General features: G+C 39.3%; 1 protein-coding gene and 1 long non-coding RNA gene across 2 annotated transcripts in view; both read right to left on the bottom strand.

Annotated features, from left to right (window-relative positions):
• Positions 1 to 26,771, bottom strand: part of LOC139464738 (uncharacterized) — a 48,346-nt gene that overhangs the window by 303 nt on the left and 21,272 nt on the right. The window contains exons 7-21 of the mRNA XM_071246253.1: positions 14,982 to 15,174; positions 13,307 to 13,979; positions 12,616 to 12,781; positions 12,273 to 12,390; positions 11,643 to 11,843; positions 10,398 to 10,434; positions 9,775 to 10,041; positions 8,470 to 8,517; positions 7,912 to 8,060; positions 6,549 to 6,744; positions 3,938 to 4,057; positions 2,496 to 2,650; positions 1,893 to 2,027; positions 516 to 630; positions 174 to 267 (exon numbers count right to left, since the gene is read on the bottom strand). Coding sequence (XP_071102354.1) covers positions 174 to 267; positions 516 to 630; positions 1,893 to 2,027; positions 2,496 to 2,650; positions 3,938 to 4,057; positions 6,549 to 6,744; positions 7,912 to 8,060; positions 8,470 to 8,517; positions 9,775 to 10,041; positions 10,398 to 10,434; positions 11,643 to 11,843; positions 12,273 to 12,390; positions 12,616 to 12,781; positions 13,307 to 13,979; positions 14,982 to 15,174 — 2,667 coding nt within the window. The remainder of the gene's footprint in view (positions 1 to 173; positions 268 to 515; positions 631 to 1,892; positions 2,028 to 2,495; positions 2,651 to 3,937; positions 4,058 to 6,548; positions 6,745 to 7,911; positions 8,061 to 8,469; positions 8,518 to 9,774; positions 10,042 to 10,397; positions 10,435 to 11,642; positions 11,844 to 12,272; positions 12,391 to 12,615; positions 12,782 to 13,306; positions 13,980 to 14,981; positions 15,175 to 26,771) is intronic.
• Positions 16,214 to 23,428, bottom strand: LOC139465026 (uncharacterized). Its single transcript, XR_011653140.1, has 4 exons — positions 23,319 to 23,428; positions 17,246 to 17,302; positions 16,594 to 16,851; positions 16,214 to 16,388 (listed from the first exon to the last, which is right to left on the bottom strand). It is a non-coding gene; the product is annotated as an uncharacterized lncRNA (long non-coding RNA).

Genomic DNA, 26,771 nt, shown 5'->3' with positions numbered 1-26,771 from the left:
TGGTAGAGTGGGTTAAACGCCGCTGTAAGCAATATTCCAGCAATACTCCCGCGATTGAAATCAAGAATGGCCTTCACACATTGTACGCATGTGAATCGGAAAGGGGCATGTTGGATGCCCTAAAAGGGGCCGATGAAAGTACATGATTGGACCCTAAATGCCAATTTGCTCACATTTCCTCAGCATACTCTGGATTGGGGAGTCTGTACCCATTCTTGAGTTTGATTGGTAGATCTCTGCTTCGGATGTCAGGGTAGGGAGTTTGACCTGAAAAGAAATATTAGGCCTTTCTGATCCAACTGCATTTGACTCATTCAATGATTAGAAAGTATGAAACATATTTTTCGAAAAGTGCTAAGTGCAGATAAAACAAAATATTGCCAGCGAGTTTATGTCTTTGGTATCCCTGTAATTGGACCTTTGTCATATGGGGTTGTTAGCATTTTAACTACATACTATATACCATTTATATAGTTTTGGTAACATTTCAATTTTTCAGCAAGAAGGATACTTACCCAGACTGAAGATCTCCCACATTGTGATCCCAAAGGACCAGATGTCACTCTTCTCATCGGCTCCCTTCAGAGACTGAAGACACTCTGGAGCCGTCCACTTTATTGGGATTCGATCCTGAAAAACATCCACAGCTGACATGTAATGTAACGAGCAGGAAATGTGATTGTTCTAAGCGTAATCATAACCATTTAACCACACAAACTAGGCGTAAACGTTTAACACCATACACAACAAAAGTCCATGTGAGTGTGACGGAATATGTGTGCTTAACGCCAGAGTCAGCAACACTCACGCAGACTGGTCATCATAGGATCCAGACTAGGCAAACCGATGAGTGAAAGCAAGAGCAACGACCCATGCCAATCGGGTACGATCACACGCAATTAGCTACGTGTCAGTCCCTAAACGACACAACCGATTCTGCTCGGGCTATTGCGGGTTCCACCATCGATTCCCAAAGGGGTCTTCATAATGCCAAGAAATCAAAAGATGAGTGGAATTGAACGTCGAGTTATTTATGTAGCGACGTGCGACTTAGAGACGTGCATGCTTGTGTTTGTGTGTGGCAGCTTGTGGTAGTCAGAACAAACTGTGGTGGTCCGGTTTTACAGTGCCAGCGCACGTTCGGCACAACTCGCCCCTTTCCGTAACCTGCAAGAAGACTCGTCCCCCGTTCGATGAATGTTATGTTCGAAAATACGACAAACCAATCAGAATGCGCGTATGATTTCAAGTTCTTCGTCAAAGAATCCCTCAGAAATAATTTTTGATTTTACATATGTCTTGCATCTAAAAATATACCCAAGACACAGTTAAATGTTTTCAATCATACTGTATAATTCTGCATGTCCAGCTGTGCTTTAAATTGCATCTGAAATATATATAATACATGGGGAAATATATGTGAACCATTACGCAACGAGTTGACAATTGTTTCAGGTCTGCCCGTTTGCGCTAAGACGGAACCCGGTCGCAAAAATGGCCATGAGAGGGGCATGAGTCGCTATTCGGCTTGTCCCGGAATAACACGAGTTGGTCACGAATGAGCCAAGGCCGCAGTTTAACATGATTACCCCACTCAGACACAGTATGCTGACTCCGAGCTGACCAGTCCTTGTTTTCGGCCCTTAATGCCGAGCGCAAGACAGGGTAACAACAAGTCCCAACTTTTAACGTCTTTTTGTACGGCGTGTCTGGGAATCGAACCTCCCTGTAACCACTCTCCGAGAAATCAAAATATAACTTAATAAATTATTTAATTTCCTCGACTCAACCAGTACGGAGGGGTCGTCTCACCACACTAGATGGCTCCTAAAGCAACACGCGCGTGTGTGTGTTGGCGTCATAAAACTTAAGATTTGTATTTAACATCAAACCTGTGAGCTGCTCTCTTTCCCTTTGGAATTGTCCTCGGCTGCTTCTTCCATGCTGGATGGTCCGAATCCGGAAATCTTGATCTCGTTTTCGGGAGTTAACAGACAGTTCCGGGCAGCGAGCTTCCGATGAACAATCTACAATACATATATAAAAGTATGAAGTTTTTCTGTATTTGTCAAATTAATATTGAAACCTCAAATAAAAATGGCACAGGTCGGTCCTATTGAATTCCGCACTATTGACTTGGAACAATGTTCCCGAAATCGCTTTGACTCGAAGGCAGAGAAGTTGGGGACACTGCTATGGGGATACAGAACGTTTGGGTGTTATAAGGTATGCTTTATACAGTTCAAAAGAAAAGTACCACGCATTTTTCCTAATCCCAATATACAATACAAAATAGACTTCGGTGAAATTCAAGTCTTTATCAGTTTTGTGGTCAATAAGTGCCACCATTATCATTATCTAATGGTGAGCATGCATTCGCAGTGGATTTGGGATAATATAAGTAGGTTTGGTTTCCGAGATAAAAGTAGCCAACACAGACATCAATGAATGATTAATTCTTTTAAAAGCGTAAAATAGAATTAAAGAACCCAAACCTGTCTCTTTGAAAGGTATTCCATTCCTCTAGATATTCCCAAAGTAATTGTTTGGATTGTATCAAAGACGTCCGTGCTCACAGCCGTCCGTTTGGCGTTTAACCATTTGTCCAACTGTCCGTTTTGACAATACTCCAGCACCATTACCGGTCCCACTGGAACAAAAATTGAGGGAGTGATAGAGTCCTGTTTTACACTGCAAAACAGCACCATTACAACCACATTACGGAGATCCGTTAAAAAATCAAATTTAGGCCCAGTAGATCAGAGGATGACAAGCGATTCGCGCCGTAGAGGTGCAATGACACAAATGCAGCTTTTACTCAAGCACCATCACAAATTCAACAGGAAAACGTTATGGCGTCACTCAGTGTTGTTTTAAACCGCAAACCACTGTGATTGCCAATTTAATCTTAGCCTCCCTACTCGTTTTGCCTGATATCACCCTTAAAAACACCGTAAATTGAATCATGTCTTTTATCATCAGCTGATTATATGTGATGGTCTATACGTATGTGGTGGTCTGATAGTCTTGTCGTTAAAGGGCAAGTTCACACGGAAATGAACCATATTTTCTTGTACTTTTTCCACATTAAAAGTGTTAACATAGAAGTGTCATAGACAAAAATATAAAAACATCATATTTAATTAACATATTTTTTTGCACTAAAACGATTCATATTTTTCACATTTACCAAGTGTTCTATTTCCATAACAAAAACACCATGGCTTATGCCCCTTGCAATATGACGTCATTGGTGCCAATTGATAAACATTATGACGTCATCATGCTTTGTTAGAGCCGCTTCACGTGGTGCAGGTACAGTTTTGTGATTCTAGCATCTCAGATGCCAGCCAGAATTGTGTTATGCTGAGACACCACTGCACCGGAGTGTGTCGTAGACCATGTTGTTTTACCGCAAACTGGTCCTTGATATCTTTTGCGTTGAGAATAGACAGGGACCCAGTTGAATTGGCACCAATTACGTCATAATCTAAGGGGGATAACTCAGGCCTATTTCGCTCGTAAAACGAAGGCCTCATAACGGCATATCACTTTCACACTATTGTGAGCTTCCTACTTTCACTGTGAAAAACATGAGTGTATATTTTCAAACACAGATACTAATTCTAAAATTGCGTTTTGTTTAGAAAAAGAAAGAAAGTGATTTTTGCGTGTACACTTCCCCTTTAAATCTGTAGCTCGTGTCGCCGACGGCCTGATTAGATTTCACACTTAAGGCACAATTTGTTGAATCCATTTCTGGTGTTCCCCGACGTGATATTACTGAAATATTACTAAAACTGTCGTAAAACCCAACTCACTCACTCTGTATTGATCATTTCAGGTTTGATTTAATTGTCGATAAGACGAAATGTTTACTGTAGAACCATACAGTTTTGCTGAGAAATTTATGGCGGTACAATATAGTTGAACTCACAAGCATCGTTGCTGACAACTGCGCCAATGAAATTCAGCACGTTGCGATGTTCCCCGACCTTTGTGGCAGCAAAGTTGATCTTGGCCATCATCAGTAAAGCACTGTCTTCATCATGGGTGTCTGAGAACATACATGATATTATTTATGAAGCTATTGCCTATGTTTGCTGTTATAAGGTTTGATGAAAAAGAAAAGTCAAAGAAAAAAACAAACCCAATGATTACGTACAGGTATGTACGTTCTTTGTCAAATTCAGTGGTCTTGGCGACAGTGTAGTTGTAGGTATCATATCATAGAGTATACATGACTATGGAAATATATGTACTCAGTCAAGTAGTACCAACAAAAAATATTTATCCCGGCATGATAAATGACAATGAAAATATATGTCCTCAGTCAAGTAGTACCAACAAAGAATCTATATCACTAGCGGCCTATATACGAGTCTTTTTCTTGAAAGTGTGTTAGCGCTAAATAATCTTAAATTTACAGCAAAAATTAAGACACTGTCGGACCTGTCTGAGGGGCTTACGACAGGAACAATGGTGGCCAAAAGACGGCATGTTGGAAACAAGAAGCCATTTGGGCCTGTATTGCTCACCTGGATATTTACGCAATCATGACAAAATATGCATTAGCATTGTACATGTATATAATACTAGCCCCTCCACTTCTCCAATTTGAATCCCCACCATTGGAGAATGTTTACAACCAAATATGATTGATATCTATCTCTTAGTTCCAGAGAAGAAGTGGTTTAAAGCAATAACGCCAAATTACCCCTACTTCGCCCCGCCCCTCAGCCGCTTGTGGGGTGATCAGCCCTTCCATTTGTTCTGTTTTGAATTCTCACCACCAGAGAATAGTTCCAACCATAGATGGTTGATATCTGTCTCGCAGTTCCAGAGAAGAAGTCGTTTAAAGCAATATAGCTCAATTATCCTTATTTGGGCCTGCCCCTCAGCCCCTTCGGGGTCAGCCCCACTATTTGTAGAAGTTTGAATCCTCACCACCTAGCGATGATTACAGTCAAATTTCGTTAATTTCCAATTATTGGTTGAGAAGAAGAGGCCATTCTAAAAAAAAATGTTGACATACGGACGACGGACGACGGACGACAGACGGACGCCACGGTTTGGCATAAGCTTATCTTAGTCCTTTGGACCCAGTGAGCTTAAAACGATTCGACAATATAGGTCCACTGTATCATTTCTGACCACAAAAACGATTGTTGTTTTCCACTTGCGCTTTCAAAACACGAACAACGGAGCCGACAAACACCGCCGAAACATTGTATGCACCGATAATGACAAACTGCATGTATGTATGTATGTATGTATGTATGTATGTATGTATGTTTGTATGTTTGTTTGTTTGTATGTATGTATGTATGTATGTATGTATGTATGTATGTATGTATGTATGTATGTATGTATGTATGTATGTATGTATGTATGTATGTAAGTGTGTATGTATGTATGTATGTATGTATGTATGTATGTATGTATGTATGTATGTAATCATGGATGGGTAGATGGATGGATACATGCATGCGTTTTATTGTTATCTGTTGAGGATTTCCTTCTCACATCCGACTAAAGGATGTTTGTCCTTTTGTGTTTGATGCAATCTATCTGTTTCTGGCATTAGGCCATACCTATATAATGCAAGTATTTCTGATCCTGGTATTGCCCTGTTGGTAGATGTGAGATCCCATACAGTGACAGTCTGCAGGAGATCCATTAAACTTAAAAGATGTCACAATAAAATCATGCGTACAGGATATTCTATTTTCATTTCTTTTGTGTAGGCTAAGTATCGACCATTTTCAAATCGCGAACTTTCTTGAAGATATGTTTTAATTTAAGTACTCAAAATATATGCACTAAAATGTCGATACGAACGTATATATTCATAGCGTCCAAATGCTTTTACTTGTCCTCATGTTTGTTCATTAGCCCGGGGTAGCATATTTATGTCAAGCTGCAGTCAGAAATAAAATCGTGAACAATAATTTTAGTTTTGTTTGTTGTTTAACGCCGCACTCAGCACTATTCCAGCTATATGACGGCGGTTTTTAAATAATCGATTGTGGACCTCACAATCCAGCGATTGACATCATGAGCATCGATCCAGGCATTTAGGATACGATGACATGCATCAACCAAGTCAGCGAGTCTGACCACCCGATCCTGTTAGTCGACTCTTACGACAAGCATAGTCACCTTTTACGGCAAGCATGGGTTGCTGTAGACCTATTCTATCCCGGATCTTCATGGGTCGTAAACTGAATCATTTCACTGTGTAGCAGTTAGACAATCTCTTCTTTGACATGAGTTGAACGTGTTGTGTTATCGCATTATCGCATGTTTACACATCGTTTCGATTGCAGGTGCGTTTAATAACTGAATGAAAAAAGGCCGTTAACTTTGAGTCCCCGTATATGTCGCAACAATACGACACATTTGCAACTTCCCGCATTTACGACGTGGCTTATGCAATACTCATTGAAAGCCAAATCGGTGTTGCGATATGTCCCAAGTTTGCGATCATTGCCTCATCCTGACACCAGATCCCTACTGAATCGACTCTTAGGACAAGCATATCTTACCTTTAAGAACTTTAGCGACCACCTCTTGCTGTGTTTTACCACTTTTCAGAGAAGCCTTGTAAATACGAGCGAACCTGCCACTCTGTATTTCCTTCTTAAGGGTCAGCTTATCACTAGCGATCTCCTTTGCCTGCAACGTCGAAAACGGCATGCTGGCGTAGTGGTAGATGTCATCGTCCTCGGCGTAAGACTTGTTCTAAAACGAATGCAGTACGTTAAACAGTCTTCCTGTTTTAACACAGTGTGTCAGGTTGCTCTGGGAGGAAGTGGGGTGAGATGAGGTGAGGTGAGGTGAGGTGAGGTGAGGTGAGGTGAGGTGAGGTGAGGTGAGGTGAGGTGAGGTGTATTGGCTGTAACGTCGCGTCCAAGATTATTGCACTTATATAGCGACGTGAATGCACGTGTATGTGTGTGTGTGTGTGTGTGTGTGTGTGTGTGTGTGTGTGTGTGTGTGTGTGTGTGTGTGTGTCTGTACTGGTCAGGACTGATACCGATTTATAGTGCTAGTTCACTGAGTAACCATGCCGCAGTTACAGTGCAATGATTGAACGATATCCAAATTTGATCTCAATTATTGGATCAAGCAATGACGCTCTGCTCCAGATTGCAGTGTGTAAACTATTTATCAATCGCTAACAGTACAATACATTGAACGCCATCCAAAATTTATCATTGGATCAACCAATGACGTATCTGCCAAAGAATGTGTTGAAGAAAAACATCATTTCCTCTCACTAACAAGGTAATACAGTGCATATCATCTATTTTGTATTGCAGCAGTACATCTTATATAGTATATAAATTATAGAATTTTAGAAGTGTCTGTCAAGGCAAAAAACAACTCTCTCGAAAGAGACCAACTACCATTCCTAAACATGTACTAGGTTTAACGTCGCTTCCAAGATAATTACCCTTATATAGCGACGTGGATGCACGTGTGTGTGTGTGTGTGTGTGTGTGTGTGTGTGTGTGTGTGTGTGTGTGTGTGTGTGTTTGTACTGGTCAGGACTGATACCGATTTATAGTGCTAGTTCACAGAGTTCCCATGCCGCAGTTTATCATGAATACCCTACTCAGACAGAGTACATAGTGACTCCGAGCCGACCAACCCTTGTTTTAGCCCCTTAATGCCGAGCGCCAGACAGGGTAACAACAAGTTCCATCTTTAACGTCTTTTGGTATGACGCGTCCGAGGGTCAACGCTCTACCTCAAGACCATTGAGGCTGTTTGTGGGAGGAAGTTCGAAGTATTAAATGTTAACTACTTTGTTGAAACCAACGACTACGGGTATCGTGGTGACAAACACAGAAACATAATCAAAGTTTGTTTGTGTCACGTACATAACCTGCCCTCAAGGACTACCTTAAAGGATGCCATCCTCGGTCTGGTCGGATCAAGATTATTGGCAATCCTCGCTGTTTCGACTGGTTGTCGTCGACTACTCAGAAAACGATGTCCTCCAGTCCTCCGCAGAACAACGACCACGGCCACGACGACTACAACCCCCAGCCCTGTCGAAAACAATCATAGTCAGTGTGTGTATGACCACGGGTGTCTCAAGACAATTACAATAACAAGACACACAGTAAACAGATATGCCAATGAAGGAATAAATTGAAAAAAAGTGACCCCTCAATCAGGCGGCTTATATGTTTTTAAAGACAAGAGGATATTTGTGTGGATATTTTTTCCCCATAAACATCTCGAACAAATTATTTTGTTTACAAAAACATACAAGATCGCAATTATCCAGTCATAGAATATGCCACGTAAGCCATTGTGACCTTCTGGTGCGTATCAGTCGATTCGTACTATGAATGCTGGGCGCCTCAGTGGTGAGAGGCAGTCGAGCGTGTCCAAAATTGACGTATCAAAAATACGTGTCACAAGCGTCAAGCAGACCATGCAAAAAAACCTCACCTGTACTAATTCCTGCGATTGTTCCTGTTCCGATACCAGAAGCGTCCACTGGGTTTAAGAAAAAAATAAAGTATTATTATAGCAAAGACAGTTGGGTGTAATAGTCTCCTTCATGACGATTGTATCAATCAAGTGATCAGGCACTTTTGACATGATTGTCATTGATCTTATTTGTATGGATCCCCGCTTTGTATGGTTACTCACTCACGTAATCCGAACGCTTTAATTGCAACGATAAAGGAGTTTCACTGTATTTAAGAACGTGTGAAGATCCGGATGTGAATATAACAGGCGACTATGCTTGTCCTAAGAGGCGACTAACGGGATCGGGTGGCCAGACTCGCTGACTTGGTTGATGCATGTCATCGTATCTCAGTTGTGTAGATCGATGCTCATGATACCAATCACTGGATTATCTGATCCAGAAACGATTATTTACAGACGGCCGTTATATATCTGGAATATTGCTGAGTGCGGTATAAACAACAAACACTGTATTTAAGTGTTCCACGCTGCAAAGAAACAAAACACTGTATTTAAGTGTTCCACACTGCAAAGGAACAAAACACTGTATTTAAGTATTCCACGCTGCAAAGGAACAAAACACTGTTTTTAAGTGTTCCATACTGCAAAGAAACAAAACACTGTATTTAAGTGTTCCACGCTGCAAAGAAACAAAACACTGTATTTAAGTATTCCACACTGCAAAGCACCAAAACACTGTATTTAAGTGTTCCACGCTGCAAAGACACAAAACACTGTATTTAAGTGTTCCACACTGCAAAGGAACAAAACACTATATTTAAGTGTTTCACGCTGCAAAGGAACAAAACACTGTATTTAAGTATTCCAAACTTCAAAGCACCAAAACACTGTATTTAAGTATTCCACACAGCAAAGAAACAAAAGGCTGTGTTTAAGTGTTCCACACTGCAAAGGAACAAAACACTGTATTTAAGTATTCCACGCTGCAAAACACCAAAACACTGTATTTAAGTATTCCACACAGCAAAGAAACAAAAGGCTGTGTTTAAGTGTTCCACACTGCAAAGGAACAAAACACTGTATTTAAGTATTCCACGCTGCAAAACACCAAAACACTGTATTTAAGTGTTCCACGCTGCAAAACACCAAAACACTGTATTTAAGTGTTCCACGCTGCAAAGAAACTAAAGACTGTATTTAAGTATTCCACACTGCAAAGGAACAAAACACTGTATTTAATGTTTCCACGCTGCAAGGCAACAAAACACTGTATTTAAGTGTTCCACACTGCAAAAAAACTAATACAATCAAACTACTTACTGGTAGTGATGGATACCTGCTTGGGTATACTGAGTATGTCCCCGTATTTTGCAGTGACCTTGACCTTGTATGATGTACCAGGTTGAAGGCCGTTGAGGACATAATGTGTAGCGCTCTGGAAAACTTTCAGCGTCTCCTTATGTCCTGATTCGGACTCGAAGCTCACAAGGATTACCGTCCGCTCATGGCAGCTTGGGGCATGCTTCCATGAAACACGGGCACTCGACGTCGTTATCTTGGTTGTCGTTACGTTCTCAAGTCCAAAATCTGAACGTTTATAATCAATGATAAGTAGAGGATATCTCCTGCTTGTCGCCATAGCATGCAAGGTGTCTCGTTGGATGAAATTTGTAAAGTGACTGTTAACCTTCCAGCGCCTGACGGGCAGCTTTGGATGTATACTCCCCGGGGAGTTGTGAATGGCATTCAAGCAAACTGATCTATTGACCTTGTATGATTGTCATTATTATTAGTCTGGCCTAGACAGCATTGTCTTCAAAGGCCACCTGAGTGACACACACACGCACGCACGCACGCACGCACGCACGCACGCACGCACGCACGCACGCACACACACACACAATTTCGTAAATTTTACATTTTTATACACACAGTATACTCACATGCCTCGGTTCCGTTCAGCTTCATGAGATCTTTTACCTACAATAAACAGGGGGGGCAAGGGTGGCCCAGTCGTCTAAGGCGCCGCGATTCGCTGTGCAGAGTTGCGTCCCTTGGGCACGCAAGAAACCTATGATTGTGGTTTCGAATCCCGGTTCGCCCCAATTATGTTTTTAGGTTTGTCGACACCATACCCGTGCTCGTGGGTTTCACCAAAGTGGTAAACGTCTTAGACCTGCATCAATTCGGGCTTTCCTCCCACATTAAGCTGACACGCCGTGATATAACTGGAATACTGTTAAAAGCGGCGTTAAACATAACTCAATCACACTTACAATAAACAGAGGAAAAAGTTTCATCACATCTTTTAAGGATCCTTTCATATCTGCACACGTCAGCAGTACAAGATCGTAATTACACGTATCACAAAGCCACAGGGTGGTGGTGGGGTAGACAAGTGGTTTAGCCGTCACGCCTCAGGCCGGGGTTCGATTCACTCACTCAATGTGTTTCTGGCCATCGAGAGGAGAGAGTTTGGTTGAACGCAGCTTCGCGAAGAAGGAAAGCTCTACGTGGTGTAAACTTCACGGGTTTCATGCCCACAAAACCACGTATCACTATCAGGGCGAATCTATGATTCGAACTAGGGTCACAGAAGTTTCTGGCACCCCTCATGGACGCTTCTCAACGCAGCAATTGCGGCGCCTTATATGACTGTGGCACTCGTGCCCCATAATCAATGCTACAGAGTGGAGCAAATATCTAAAAGAAATCAAAGAATTATGGTTTTGTGACTGTGTTCACATTTTAAGAAACATTAAAAACAGGAATTAAAAAATATATACGTCTGTCTCCTGACAAATTAACAAACTGATTTGTTGGCCCCAAACTGAGTCAAATAGAACTGATTACGGAGAGAGCATGAAATAGCAGACTTACTTCTTTTTAAAAACACGATACAGTCAGCAGAACGCTGACTCTCGGCAAATGGCTGACCACATATGTTTGTTGTATATAATCTGTACTTTTGTATAAAACGATATTGTAGTGATGGTGGTCAGAGGCGACCTATTCGATCGGGTCGACTCTCTGACTTGGTTGATAGCGTGTCATCAAGCCTCAACGGCGTGTAACATTGCTCATAATATCAACCACTGGTTTATCACAAATATTTACAGGCCACAGTGACCTAGCTGGAAAGTGTGCTGACAAATTATGTAATGATCTAATTATAAGGTGTTGCTCACCACGTGGACCACCGGTGTGGGTGTCTTCAGTCCAGCTCTGTTGACCACACCCACCTCCAGTTTAACCTCGGCTGATTTCAATGCGCCTTTGGCCACCATCAGCCAACAGTTGCTGATGTAAAGTTTGTATACTCGCTTGTAACACACGTTCAGGGCGTTAGGGCAGTAACAGTCTTTCACTCTGTCTGTGCAGGCAGACGGCTGAAACATAGAGTGTTGAGTTTCCAAACATGGTTGATCTTTATAGAACAACGTTTCAATTTCAGAAATATGTCTCTATGAGGTATGTCTCTATGAGGGAATCGAACTCGGGTCTTCGGCATGGCGAGACAACGCTTTAACCACAAGGCTACCCCACAGCACTACTTGCCTGGGTACCTTAAGATGACTGTCATCTCCCCTACAGATCCTAATAATGTCCCGATATTCATCTTCGGACGAAAACATAGAACCCCCCCCCTCCACACACACACACACGCACACACGCACACCCGCACCCCCCACCCGCACATGCGCACACGCACGCACACACGCAGAGTAGTTTTATTTTTTCTTTCAACTTATTTAAATAAGGCACTTGTTTATGCCCCTTGTGAAAATAGTCTGGAATATCTTTCAACTCATACTCACTGTTAGAGTCGGTACCGTAAGGTTCCTGCTGGACATCAAGTGCCCGTTCCCTGTCTGTATGACTTTGACCTCTACACGTCCAATGCCACTCTCTTTGTCCAGCATGTTCAACTCCAAGCTGAAAATTCATACGTACGACGTTATGGAACTGTTGCTGTATTACAATTTCCCCCGAATAAGCATTTCTTGCAACTCAAAATAGATTTCAGCGTCAATAAAATATTTAATCATGTTTCATTGGGTTAAAACACTACCAAGAACTACAGTGACTGCGGGTGACATTACATCTTCAAATATAAAAAAGACCGCATACTCAGTTGTACAATTCGTCATTTTCTCTCACCCAGAACTAAAGGGAATGTTGGATATCTCGTTTTCGTGGAAAGCCATCCTAGTGATCTGTGGCTTCGTAAAATCATAGGTCACACTTGTTGAGTCCACTTTCTTGTTGTCGAGGATGTCCCTGGCTCTTATCCACACAGTAACAGTGCTCCCACTTGTAACTCCCTCTGGAGTACAAAAGAAATGTGTGTAGATTCACATACGAATGATTAAATCACATTTATTACAAAGTGTTCTACATGTACTTGCATTTCCAAGAACGGGGCGGTCACGTGGATATTCTGGCATAGAATTGGTCCCCAGTAACCTATGCTGGCCGAAAGCGGCGAAATAAGGAATATGGTGGTCAGGCTCGGTGACTTGTTTGATCGTTGTTCATTATATCAATCACTGAATTGTATGCTGTGAAATAGCTGGCATATTACTGAGTGTGGAGTTAACCAAAAAAAACCAATGTAACAAAAGTCCGACCACTAAATGAATCAATGAAGTAAAATGAAAGTTTATAAATATGAATAGCTTGATCTTGTAAATTGATCAGTGATTGCTTGGGATGTTTTTAGTATTGGAGTGAGTAGGGTTTAACTGCGCTTTGAAGGGTCGGGTGTTTTGTTTGAAGAAATAATTATAAGTTGTTTAAACAGCCAATTACAGTCACCAGCATTAATTAGGAACATAAAAGAGAAACGTACCTGGTTGAAACTGCATGGTACTTTTTAAACCGGATACATCAGACCAATTTGGAGGTGTATCTTGGCGTCGACCACCAGTTTTATTGACATCATGTGTCCACTCGAACTTCACAATCCCCCGCACATTGAGGATAGCGTCTACGGTTCTTTCACCATGATGATCATCGTTGGTGTTGATGACCTGCTTGTAGATTGGTGGGTCTTCAACAATTTGAACTTTGAAGGGCAAGATTTTGTTTAGAAATTTGCCGCTTTCGTGGTGATAGTTCAAAAACCGGTTTTCCCAGTTGACCAGGAGTGGCTTTGATGTATCGGTCATCCACTGGAAGCCCTGGTCTCGCACAACATATGATATGTTCATAGCATGGTTCGGATCAGTGGTCACCGTTGACTCTTTGTCGTACAGCGCAAACCGTCTCATGTATTCAGAGTTGTTGGCCTTGTCCACAGCTTGAAGAATGAAGGAATACATACCTGGTTTATCGGGTTCATAAGGAAGAGGGTAGGAAATGGGGGAGGTATGGTCGACTTGTCTGTGGATGATGGGTCTCAGTTTGTCTACCTCCATCAAGTCTCCATCGCCATTAGGTTCAAGTTTAAAAGCTTCCCATGTGTACTTGTCCATTTGAGAACCATCATCCGTCCATCCTTCCCATTTCATTGTAATACCTTTCTGTATAATGTAAAACATACATACGTTGACCTTCATTTATGTGAAGTGTTCGCTAATTTCTGTTTTGGAAAACTTAGAATTCAGGCTTACTAATATCCATGCCTGACCATCTATATGTATGGGGGGCACGGGTGGCACAGTCGTCCAAGGCGCCGCGATTCGCTGTGCAGAGTTGTGTCCATTGGGCTCGTCAGAAACCTATGATTGAGGGTTCGAATCACGGTTCGCCCCAATTATGTTTCTAGGTTTGTCAATACCATACCCGTGCTCGTGGGTTTCACCGAAGTAGTAAACGTCTTAGACCTGCATCACTTCAGGCTTTCCTCCCACATTAAGCTGACACGCCGTGATATAACTGGAATACTGTTGAAAACGGCATTAAACCCAACTCACTCACTGTATGTATGATATTATGTACTGTTATTCCCTTTGAGCAAAATGGATATCTTCTTTACTTTACTTCCATTATCCTTGGTTTTCAGCACCATACCTGTGCTCCTGAATTTTACCAAAAAGTTAAGACCTTCACCATGTTAGGTGTCCATCCACATCAATGGGCTTACACTCTCTGTGATATCCGAATCGCTGTTCATCACGTCTTTTAACCTAACTCACTCACACACTAAATAGTTAAAGTAGAAAATTTACGTTGTCATTAATGTCAGGAAGGAGAAATACGCACTGTGTTTTCATTGTAAAGTTAACTAGGTTACTTGTAGATTTATCGCGCAGTTTATGTACGCATCGTTGATAAATCGTAGGTACCAACACTGCCCTCTCAGATTTATAATCCTAGCAGCCTATTCGGATAGGCGTAGAAAGGAAAGGCATTCTTGCAGCTGAAAGTCTAGACGGGTAACATAAAAAAATGCAACTTCGGAATGGAAAATAACTCTAAAACGCGGAACCGGAATCTAAATAAGCCCCGAAAAAAGTTTTACAGACAAGGGCCGATTTTGAGGTCATTTGGCGATGAGAAATTAGAAGACGTTTGCATCTAACCTTCGTAAATTCAGGGTGGACTTGAAATGACGCATCGGCTTCTGTGAATGCAGGTTTCGTCAGATCAATGTTAAAGGCAACAGATCGGATCGTTTCAGGTCCGGTGTAGTGTTCCGTGGCAGTCACCCGGTTGTTTCCTGTGTCAAACAGCTCCCTGTACCCGCCGCTCGTCACACGGAAGGTCAACTTAAACCTAAGCAAATACATACTTCTGGACCAACTACAAAGTGAATTCACTGTGTTTTTAACTGCTGTAACTTCATTATTCGAAAAAGGCAGACCGATGATTGACAACATGAACGACGTTTCCTTTAAGGCAGGGCGGGACAACTTAGGAATGGCCAGGAGTCCGAACTTGACCACACAGAAGGAAGCGAGCTACAAAAACATGTTTTATATCATTGGAAAGATCTCGAGGAGACGAATCCAAATAATGTGTGTCCCAGTGTGTACACATGTTTACAAGCTCAAAAATTGGCTCAGAAAATGCATTACTGCAGAAATTTCTGGCAGAATTTTTTTTTTCTGCAGAAATTTCTGGCAGTATTTTTTTTTTCTACAGAAATTTCTGGCAGAATTTTTTTTTTTCTACAGAAATTTCTGGCAGAATTTTTTTCTGCAGTAATATTTAGCAGGATTGTTTAAATTCAGGAGAAATAAGGTTCTATCATTGGATAGTTTAATCTGGAGATGCTTTAAATGACCTTTTTCTACAGAAATTTCCGGCAGAATTTTTTTTTCTTAGGGAAATATCTGGCAGAATATTTTTCTGCAGTAATATCAAGCATCAATCTTTGGAGAGTTTAAATTGAATTCAGCAATTGAATATATTTATCTTGGTATTATATTTACCAAATTTATCAGGAAAAGTTGACGTCACTCGAATTAAACAATGGAACAATAATATTATGTTGGCCTCATACCTTTGTATACTAGACAGATGCAAATCCTTGAACCTTGAGCGTACCGTATAATTATCTAAATTATTATGAGAATTTCAGTGACCATCTTCAATGGCCTTTTTACGACTTTGAAGTGTACAACATTAAAGGTGAATGTGATTCTCAAAAAATAAATTTCATAATTATTCCATGGGGCCAACCAAATATATAATCCCCTGTTGAAATTCAAAGAAACACCCTACATGTGATATACTGTACTTTGAAAGTAGGGTTAACTTCAGACATGGAAAAAAAAAAAAACACAACCAAGATTTTACGATATAACTGCATATATTGTTTCATAAATTTCATTGTGCACATCTCATCTAATATATATATATGCAATCCTCGGCAATATCTTAGCCACATAGCTTAGACAAAAAATATGTACATTTCAGCAATACTTGCTGCTCCTTCATTATTGTTCTGATACTGACGCTCGTCTTCGGTGCTTTGTCAGAGTGATCTGAAAGTAATAAAATAAATGTAAAGAATATGAGAACATAATTAAAATCACAGTGCATCTATACAATAAAAGCAAAAATAGTAACCTCATGAAGTTGGGTTGTTTCTCTGCCCACATTACACATATTCTAAGTAACGCTGACTAACTCTAATATTACACATCACAATACATATTTCAAAAGAAATGCAATATTTATTGAAATTACCTTTGATTGTTTTTGCAGTTTTTCATTGTTCTTCTCTATTGCCTCTTGAACTTTAGTTGGGAGGGTTGTCACTTCCCTTGGGGCAGGCATGAAGGGCTTGAAGTCTGATAGCTTGGTGGTGGGTGTCCGGATGTCCCCAATCTTGAAGGAGGGCATCGCGGGTTGTTGCAGGCTTCTGTCTAAGTTCCCTTGCAAATACACTAAACAGTTGATCCAAATCTTCATGCATGTGCCCCACCATGAGAAAGAAAGTTTCACCTGAAAATAGTATTTACATCAGTATTAGCACTATGAAAACAAATCAAATTGTACAAAACTTGTTTATTTACAGAATACTGATTTGAGTATTGAGAATATTGAGAGAAAAATCAATCTTATGCATTTTTCAAGTTTCAACATAGTGTGCAGATTCTTTTATACTGGGGATGAGCAATTGGACATGAAATGCTTTTGTTTCAAAACAATTCTAATGTGGTTTAAAATAATTTACATAAATTATAAAAATATTAACCACTGCTGTGATTTCAGCATTTACTTTGAATTGTATAGTATAGCCTCAAGGAATAAATACACAATACATGATATTGTATGTGGAATCATATACCAATAATTTCATTGATAACTATCTTCATGATAGCACTAAAAGTGATACCTTGGATTGCAGCGTCCACTTTTGACTGGCCGACAAAATCTTGCAGCTTTACTGGTCCTGGAAATGTCAAATAAATATTTGAACAATACATAAATTGCAACTTTAATGTAATTGGATAGTCATACAAATATAACAATTGCCAATTTCCATTCTCAGAAATCCACAATGCCTCCAAAATTAGACAAGCCTACCAGACAAACATCGAATTTATTCAACAGGCCCGTACCAAGCATTTAGCTAAGACAAAGATAAATTTCTATCCTTCTAAACGTGTGTTACAAATATAATGTACAAACAAATGTCTTGACATACATGGCACGATCCCATTACAAAACAAATCCCATTACATCCTTTACTAATATTACTGGACAAACTACAATAACATAACCCATATATGTGCACTGTGGATACTAAGCTCCATTGGTTTCTAAATAAGAATCTACATAACTCCCTACCAATAGGATATGTAGACAGTAATATATGTTTTGGTTTAGTTTTTTGTTTACAAAAATACTGTTGCTAGGATGCAGCAGTGAACTTATTGTTGTGTTTGTTTGCTTGTTTCTATAACAATATTCCAGCTATATGACAGCAGTCTGTAAATATTTGAGTTTGGACCAGTCCATCCAGGGACTGATATCTTGAGCATCAGGTTACGCAATTGGGATACGATGACACGCATCAACCTAGTCAGGAAGCCTGACCACCCGATCCCGTTAGTCGCCTCTTACAACAAGCATAGTTGCCTCTTATGGCAAGCATGGGTTGCTGAAGACCTTTTGTGATGCATGCCATATATATAGCTAATATTAGCAAATTCCATTCAGGAGTATACAATGAGCCACAGCGGGCAGCTAATTTTGGCTTATGGCACATGTAACTAGTACTTTGGGGGAACTTTTGTACTGAAAGTGTTGTTTCATTGGTTGCCATCAGTTACAGAGACACATGGACAAATTGACTTACTATGAAACTGGATGTAACATTTAATTAAATAACTTTGTGCAACATACTTCCTTATAATAATTATGGTTTCTTTTATTCACTGTGGCACATGAACACTCGCTCACCTGGAATGAGTGAGTGAGTTAGGTTAGATGCCGCTTTGAACAGTATTTCAGGTATATCACGGCGTGTCAACTTGATGTGGGAGGAAAGCCCAGTGTGATGTAGGTCTAAGACATTTACCACTGGTCAAACCCATGAGCATGTGTATGATGCTGAACCATGAACCGAACACCGAGGAGTAAGAAGTGAAAAAAAACACCCTTAATATTGGAAGAATTATTATGTCATTATAATGTGAAAAGGAACAAGTCATTATTTTGAGCAATAACAGAGTTATGGGTGAATTTCCAATTCAAGAAATTGGGGTTGTCAATCAGGTAAAGTTTCATTGTCCATTGGTCTCTGAGAAGATTACTTGTATTGTGCAAAGAATTGCATTTTGAGAGAGTGCAAATTAAGGGCATGTAATGGTCAAAATATAAAACATTACGAAAACAGAATCTGTGATGATCCCCATTACAATCTCTACATACTGGATTTCATTAGAGCACGAAAATTACAGCACATGTATCACCTTTCAAACAGAAATGACTTTAGAAGTAATGGCCGTAAATAGCTTTATCAATATTGTGGTTATGGCATCAACACACTTGAAGTTTTGGAGAATATTTGTTCTAAATCTAAGACGGCTAAGTGGCAGTCAATTCCAATTCCATTTTTGATGAGTTGATTTCCCACAAATACTTGATGGAAATAACTTGATTCTGATTGGACAATCAGGTTATGAAATCACAATAATCCCCCTCTTATTAAAAAGGCTGTTTTGAAATGGAAACTAATATTTTATAAAGTAGTACTTTTTTACAGTCATTGTCTATAAGCATTTTAAAATATTTATATTTATAGGATACAACATGCAAAGTTTCACTACAATATTGAAAGGATGTGTGGCAATACATTTTGTGCAGAAAACCATAAAAATCTACAGAGAGAATGAATTTCAAGTTTTGAGGACAACAGAGGGCTTGACATTGGCACTTTTCATTTTCGAAATGTTACGTCATATCTTTTGTGTCACAGTGAGTGATATGTCATCCTAGTGGCTAGCTTAATTTTCTTTTGGGGTGCCCACTTCATGGTAGTTTTTGTGCTACATGCTTTCAATGCCTGACCTATGTGTAAACAAACTGTTTAAGCATATACAGCACCACTGTCGGTGATTTTGTTTGTTTGTTCACTTTCTTGTTTAACACTGCACTCCAACAATATTTCAGCTATATGACGGTGGTCTGTACAGAAGTCTGGACCAGACAATAAAGTGATTGACATCATGAACATCAATCTATGAATTGGGATATGTTGACAAGCGTCAACCATGTCAATTAGCCTTACCACCCAATCCCGTTAGTCGCCTCTTACAACAAGCATAAACACAACATGTTTTTAATGTGGAGCACGGTTACCTGTAGATTTATCCATGCTTAATTTAAGATTTGAAACCTCATTCTCTGTTTTCGTTTCCAAGTTCAATTTAGTGCAGTTTACAGGTTACCAAGAGAAACATTGAAAACACAGTATTTTTATCTCCTGATATACTGAATAAAATTGGTAGCATATATATAGGTATTAATAGAGTTAGATAAAGTGACAGTAACATGGGAATGATATTAATTTCAAGTCTAAAGACACTAGTTAGTCTGAAAATGTCATGTAATACTGAAAATGTCATGTTTTAATGAAAACTTGATTTTTAAACATTTTGATGATGCCATACAAAAAACATTCATAAACAAACATCTCACAAAACTGTGATGCAGTAAGATCAGTGTCATGTATTTTCAAAATGGTATTCTATCATTAAGTATTGTGACAATGTCGTGCGCACTTAACATAAACTGTATGTTTTGGGCCATATTGTGAGTGCCCCAGCTGTAGTGTTCGGAACTGGTTGAAATTCACAACAAGAATAATGAATAAATCATACAACATTTGTCAAGATTAATCAAATTCTCTCAGATACATGTAGCCTATAGATCCTATAATTGCATCAGTGTTACAGTCGCGCTCGCATGTTGCTGTATATAAAAAAATTAAACCTTTGAGATATTAAAACAGTATTATCTCACGTAATTATTCCAAGCTGATGTAATTATTCCAACTTTTTTATTTCCAAGTGTATATTTTTAAATGATATTGAAGTTTAAACAATTGACATAAGAATCGCAAGTGTGTGGTTTTTTGTTGTTGCTTGAATGGGCAGTTAAAATAATAATGTGTGTGTGTGAGTGAGTATGGTTTAACGCCGCTTTTAGCAATATTCCAGCAATATCACGGCAGGGGACACCAGAAATGGGCTTCACACATTGTACCCATGTCGGGAATCGAACCCGGGTCTTCGGCGTGACGAGTGAACGCTTTAACCACTAGGCTACCCGACCGCCCCTAAAATAATAATGTAAAAAGTATCCAGCTGGTTATTAAATTACATTCATTTTCCCTAAACCTATATCAGCAGTTATTGCTTTTGTATGACATAAGTAGAAATAAGTTATAATGTGTATTTTTATATAAAACATGAATTACCAATAAAAACATCATATTTGGAAGGCAATCTGCCATTAATGTAATGTAAGTATCTTTTAGGGATCAGCAAACAGGGCAGACAAACATTAAGGATGTGCAGGGGCAACTTACGATTAAAGATTTCTTGAAATGTTAATGGTTATCCAAAAACTTAATAAAGCATCAATTAAACATCTCTTTTATAGCACTGCTTGTGAAAAAGAATTATTGTTGATTTGTCTCACGATTTCACTACTGAAATTTTTTTTCGTGAATATCAACTTTGTCTTTCATGCATTGTACACATGCTTCCATAAAAGAACATTTTGTATAATAGAATGTTATGTTAATCATTATCAGATTTAACTCAAGAGTTACAAATATCTATTTAGATATTTATCTAGTTTACATAACCCTAACAATGACTACTGAATTTCTTCCATTTAAAATTCTTGTTATCATAAAACTTTAAAATAGGCACGTCAAGATAAGTCGTATTCTACATCTGAAATCAATGTTAGTGACGAGACTTTAATAGACTTTTTAATGCATTTTACACTGATGGACAGTCATGAACATGATTTTTTGTCCGCTTTCCTAAACTTACATTTAACCTAGCTGACAAACCCCTTGTGAAATAATAATATGAATACACTGAATGGTATGAATGACCTGACAAACATCAGACTATGTCTATTCATTGTCTTTTTCTTATGCATACTACTTTAGTATGCCAAACTCTTAAAACATGTAAACACAATATATCATATTAAAGTTAACAAGTTATGTAAAGTATGTTTTGAACTTGTGGCTATTTCACTTACTTAATAATATTTGTATCAAAATGGATATTAAATTGAACTAAAACAGTAAAGACAAATAAACAGGCAGAGATAAAACACAATAGCAAAATGTGAGCCTTCATAAAAACAAACAGATGTGTGGATTTGAATCTCTCATAGTGCATGATCCCATCTGTATTACAACCACAATTTATGCCACGCAATTCTGTTATCGATGTGCTTTGTAATGACCATTTCGCGATTTTAAGAACGAATGATTCTGTCAAAGTACCTTAATCCTTATCCACATTCTGACTGGTGACCAATGATTCTTGTCAATGTTTTTGATAACCTTGTTACCTCAGGGAGCAAAAACATGTTATCATTTTCACAAGATTATTCCTGTTTCACAAAATTTTGGTTGAAAAACTATGTACCAAGGATGATGATTTGTGAGATTTGAGAATAGATGCCTTGAACATGAATAAATCCTAAGTTATGTTTTAAGACACTTTGTCCCCAAAACAGTTACCAGGTACATATGATCTGACACTCCCAACCTTTCGTAAGCACAACATTCAACTTTTGGCTTTTGCATAGAGAATGGAGTCTATTCATATACGTATGTGAAGGTTTTGCCTTATTGTATCAACAAGTTATTTCAATGAAAATTAATAATGTTTAACTTGTTTGTAAATTGATGAGAAATAAGTTAGGTTTATTATGCAGATAGCAAATGTGTGCTTGGTAGTAATAATGAAACAATAGTTAAAAAAAATACATTCATTGATACTGTGTATGTGCAATAGCACTAATTACTTTCAGCATGTGATACTGTGTTATCATACACGACCATATCAGACAACCCATTCACCTGTAATCAGACAACCCATTCACCTGTAATCAGACGTGACACACCTGCTTGTGAGGGCCCCTTCACGTTCTTATTACATAGGAATTAGCAATCAATGCTGTCAACCTATTTGTATGTTATGATTACTGCTCCTGTGATAATATGACATATCGTTTTATAATAAAAATGTATGATGCATGTTTGGGCAACCTAAAATATACAGTTGTGACTCATCACTAACATAGCCCCACACGCACCAGAAAACATTGGATCAACGATAAAGTTGTGAGTCTTGAATGAGTGAGTTTGGTTTAACACCGCTTTTAACAGTATTCCAGTTATATCGTGGCGTGTCAGCTTAATGTGGGAGGAAAGCCACGAGCACAGATATGGTGCTGACAACCTAGAAACATTGGACGAACCGGGATTCAAACCATAGGTTTCTGGCGTGCCCAAGGGACACAACTTTGCACGGTGAATTGCAATGCCTTAGACTACTGGTAGTGACTGTATATAACTAGTATCAGGTCTTATCCATAATACTCCTTGTCAAACCCTTACGTTTATTGAATTTTGTTTTCATGCTAAATTCGGTTCCATTTTGAAGGTCACTTTTACATGTATCCAGTTGGAAACAGCAATTATTAATAAAGATCTTGCATTATTCCAGGGCTTTTAGAAATTCGATATCGACATGTCCTATAAAAAACAAAGAAAGGATTCTATCACTAGGATCACTCGACAGTGTGTCTCGTAAACTTGCCTAGCCCCACGCCTATTGTGTAAGCACCACAGAGTAGCCCGAGCCACCCACCAACTCACACCCTAATTAAGTCATGGCCTTGCCGGCAACGAGGGCAACACTTACCTGGTATACTACGTACGTAACACCAATATAATGTCACGTGAAGCCATATATAGGCTACACAATCCGCGTACTTTCACAGAGCCCTGGCTCTTCGGCTCTTCCTTTCCTAGCTCATGTTGAAATGTTGATAAAAAATCATGCATCGTGCTTAGATTCCGAAACGAAATTTAAATTGGCAACACCACCGGTGATGGTAAAAACACCCAGCGAAACGCAAGACCGATGGAGTACCTCACCCCTACATTCGCCTGACATGTTTATTTTCGCGTTCGTAGCTCAACTCTATCTAATATTGCTGATGCAATAAATGAACTATATTTAACCATATTGCACATAAACATTACTTACCAATTTCAGTGCTTTTCTTTTTGGGCAGATTTCTTGAAGAAAGGTGTCTGTCTTGACTGTTGATGAGGTTTGTAATATCTGTAATGGGTAGCAACATGTTCGATGAATATGTTCATAAAGAAACCATGATACAAACAGAAGGCCAACGTTATTCAAGATATATACAGTGTTTGGTTTACAAAAATAGAATAAAATGCTTCTTACCCATGATAACGTTGTTGAAGCAGAGCTGGTGAACCCTGCTTAGGCATCCAGAGCTTCTCACTGCGACCAAAACTTGGGTTTTCGATGTGATTTACCTACTTGTTGAATAGTTATCGTTTGACCGCCTGACTGAACGTTCTCGAAGATTTAACGATACGTAATTAGGGTTAAACTTACTTACTTTGGAGATTTAACGTGCGCTTTTCGACTGATGCGTATTTCGCACACGGTAGGGTTAAATCTTTATACACCATTTTTATGGTCGGGCGTCCACGGCTGATTTTTTTTGCAAATCAAACACAAGGGTGTATATCACGCCCCCTTGAGTGTTCACTGGGTGGTCACGTAGTCTGTTGTAAGGTTTGGCACCAGCATCTCAGGTTACAATTTGATATTAATTCAAGTAATCCACTGATAATGTACATAGGTAGTTATCCTAATTACATTTAGTTTTGTCCGACAAGGAGCGAGTTTACTCTTTTTTTAGACATAGACTTTGTAACAGGCTCTTCCCCTTGAAAAACATATATTGTAAATAAATATTTTGCCGTTTCCATCAACCTTAACACGTGATGTTCTATAACTGTTGTCTTGTACACTATCCATAGTGTAAGTCAGCTCGAGGAATTTTCATATAGTATTATCATTAATCAACATATCCCATGCAACAGTTATGTTGCTATCCGGACAAAACTATTTCAACATTCTATATTGTATCGCAAATGTAAACGAATAGTTTTTATTATAAATACAAACCTACATGTTAAGCGGTAATACCAATCACGCATTAAATAACATATATGAACAACTGTCGGATTATAAAGTCTCACATCGGTTCCTCCGTGCAACTTCATGCCTGACTTACATTCATATTGTTCTTTCAACACACTTACGCTTCTCCAAATTTAGAAAGAAGCTGTGTACACAGTGTTCTTGCGAGTTACATTTACGCGTCCGGTTTGGCGGCAACTTCAAAGAGTGGACAAATGGTTGCTCCTTCAGGTAGCTATAATTACCCACTCTATAATGCAATATCGTATTATCCATTTGTAATGAATGATAGTAACACTTGATTGGATTGGATTAGGTTAAATCTACATTTCTCAGGGTCTCTAACATCGAGATTTGAAATATATTTCATGTAAATACCTTCTTTGTCTTGTGACTTGTATATATTCGTGTATATTCAGAATAGTACCTTCGCATTCCTGAAAAGTCTTTGCACAATGGCACAAGCAACGTGGTCTCTTTCTGTGAAAAATTGCACTCTTTATTTCAGCCACAGCAAAGATCCCGAACCACGCGCAGTCAGCAATGTTACGTCTGGTTACCGTCTTGCAGTTACGATACAGGTAAGTCGTCAAAATATGTATTGTTTTATTTCTGGATACGCCGACCCTAGAACATGGAAATATACAATTTAAATGTGTGGCTTTGCTGACATGCGAAACGCGTTTTGTAAGAGTCTAAGTGTAGCGTATTTATTTCTACCAATTTTGATAAAAGATACGCAAACAAACTAATCTGAAAAGGAGATAGATCCATCTCCTGTGGTTTTATTATGTCTTGTATACTGTCTACGTGTTGTTGCTGTATGGCGACACTTGTTGTGTTTGTGTAGCTGTATGAATTTGCCTGTGGTGATCGGTGAAAGTGAAAACACGGTTACCAATCCATGCAGTATTTAGATAATTTACATGCGAGCTACTCTGTTATTTATAACGTTCGAATTATTTCGATAAAAATAACTATTAAGACCTGATGTTTATGAATATAACAAATTTGTATTAATGTTTTCCTAAAATCAACACATATCCATCAAAGCTGGTGCTGGGGGGGGGGACGATTTGGAATACCCACGCGATGCATATTGTACGTGCTGTGCCGCCAGACTTCCTGCCAACAAGGCAATTAAATTTTCTCGGGTATTGTCACTTCATACGGTGATACATTGTCTCGCGCGCGTGGTCGAAGGGTATTGTTTATCAGCGCCACCTTTATCATGCCATGTGATCGTTTTGTTAATTACACTGTATGTTACGGTTTCGCCGATCCTCAACTTTCAAAGCCTCCAATAAAATTTATGTGATCATTATCTTATCCTTATTCCGACTTGTCCTCCCCCCCCCCCATGCACACACACACACTCCAAAAGCAAATTCACTGAGGCTTGACCAATACCAATTAACAGTTGTCAGTTAAACAGTTCGCATCTAGTATGTTATTGTATATATTGAAAACCGTGAGCGTGCTACTATGGGGAGGGGGGAGGGTTTAGGGAGGGTGTTGGTTCTCCACCTGGTCACTCATCAATCAGACTGTATACGGTATACTTCAATAATGATAAAATATCATTAGTCCCTGGGGTGGCCGAGTTACTTTTCTTTTCGTTTGTCGATTCATATTTTGGAAAATCAAAGGGGAACCACTCCAGCTTATGCAGCACACACATTTGGGAAGGTGGCTTCAATCATTAATAATAATATTTCTTATCATGGCTTCACACTCGTTCCGAACTTTTTTAAGATCGGACACCAGGTTATGCTGTCGGAAATTCAAGACATTTCTTTATTTTCTTGAGTAGAGACAGGCCTATCGGAAATTCGAAATTGAACAGCAACGCCAAATATACATTCCGGCGCAGTGATCAGCTGGTGTCAGTGTTGAGGAGCAGCCTAGTCCTGTACCAGGCTGGCCGCATGGCGCTCTGGGTGGTTTGTGCATTATGTATATCATGACAAGTTCAGTCCCTCGTGTTATTTAATGCCACACTTGGCAATATTCAAGCCATTTGAAGACAGCCTGGTCCGGTGATTGTTGTTATGAGCAACAATCCATGCCACCATGCCATGACACTGTCAACATAGGTTGCTGTGGACCAATTCTAACCTGAAATTCCCC

Source organism: Haliotis cracherodii, unplaced genomic scaffold (genome assembly GCF_022045235.1).
Source record: "Haliotis cracherodii isolate W230 unplaced genomic scaffold, xgHalCrac1.p SCAF_17, whole genome shotgun sequence".
Classification (NCBI taxonomy): domain Eukaryota; kingdom Metazoa; phylum Mollusca; class Gastropoda; order Lepetellida; family Haliotidae; genus Haliotis; species Haliotis cracherodii.
Note: the sequence above shows the minus strand (reverse complement) of the source record. Positions and strands in the feature narration are given on the sequence as shown.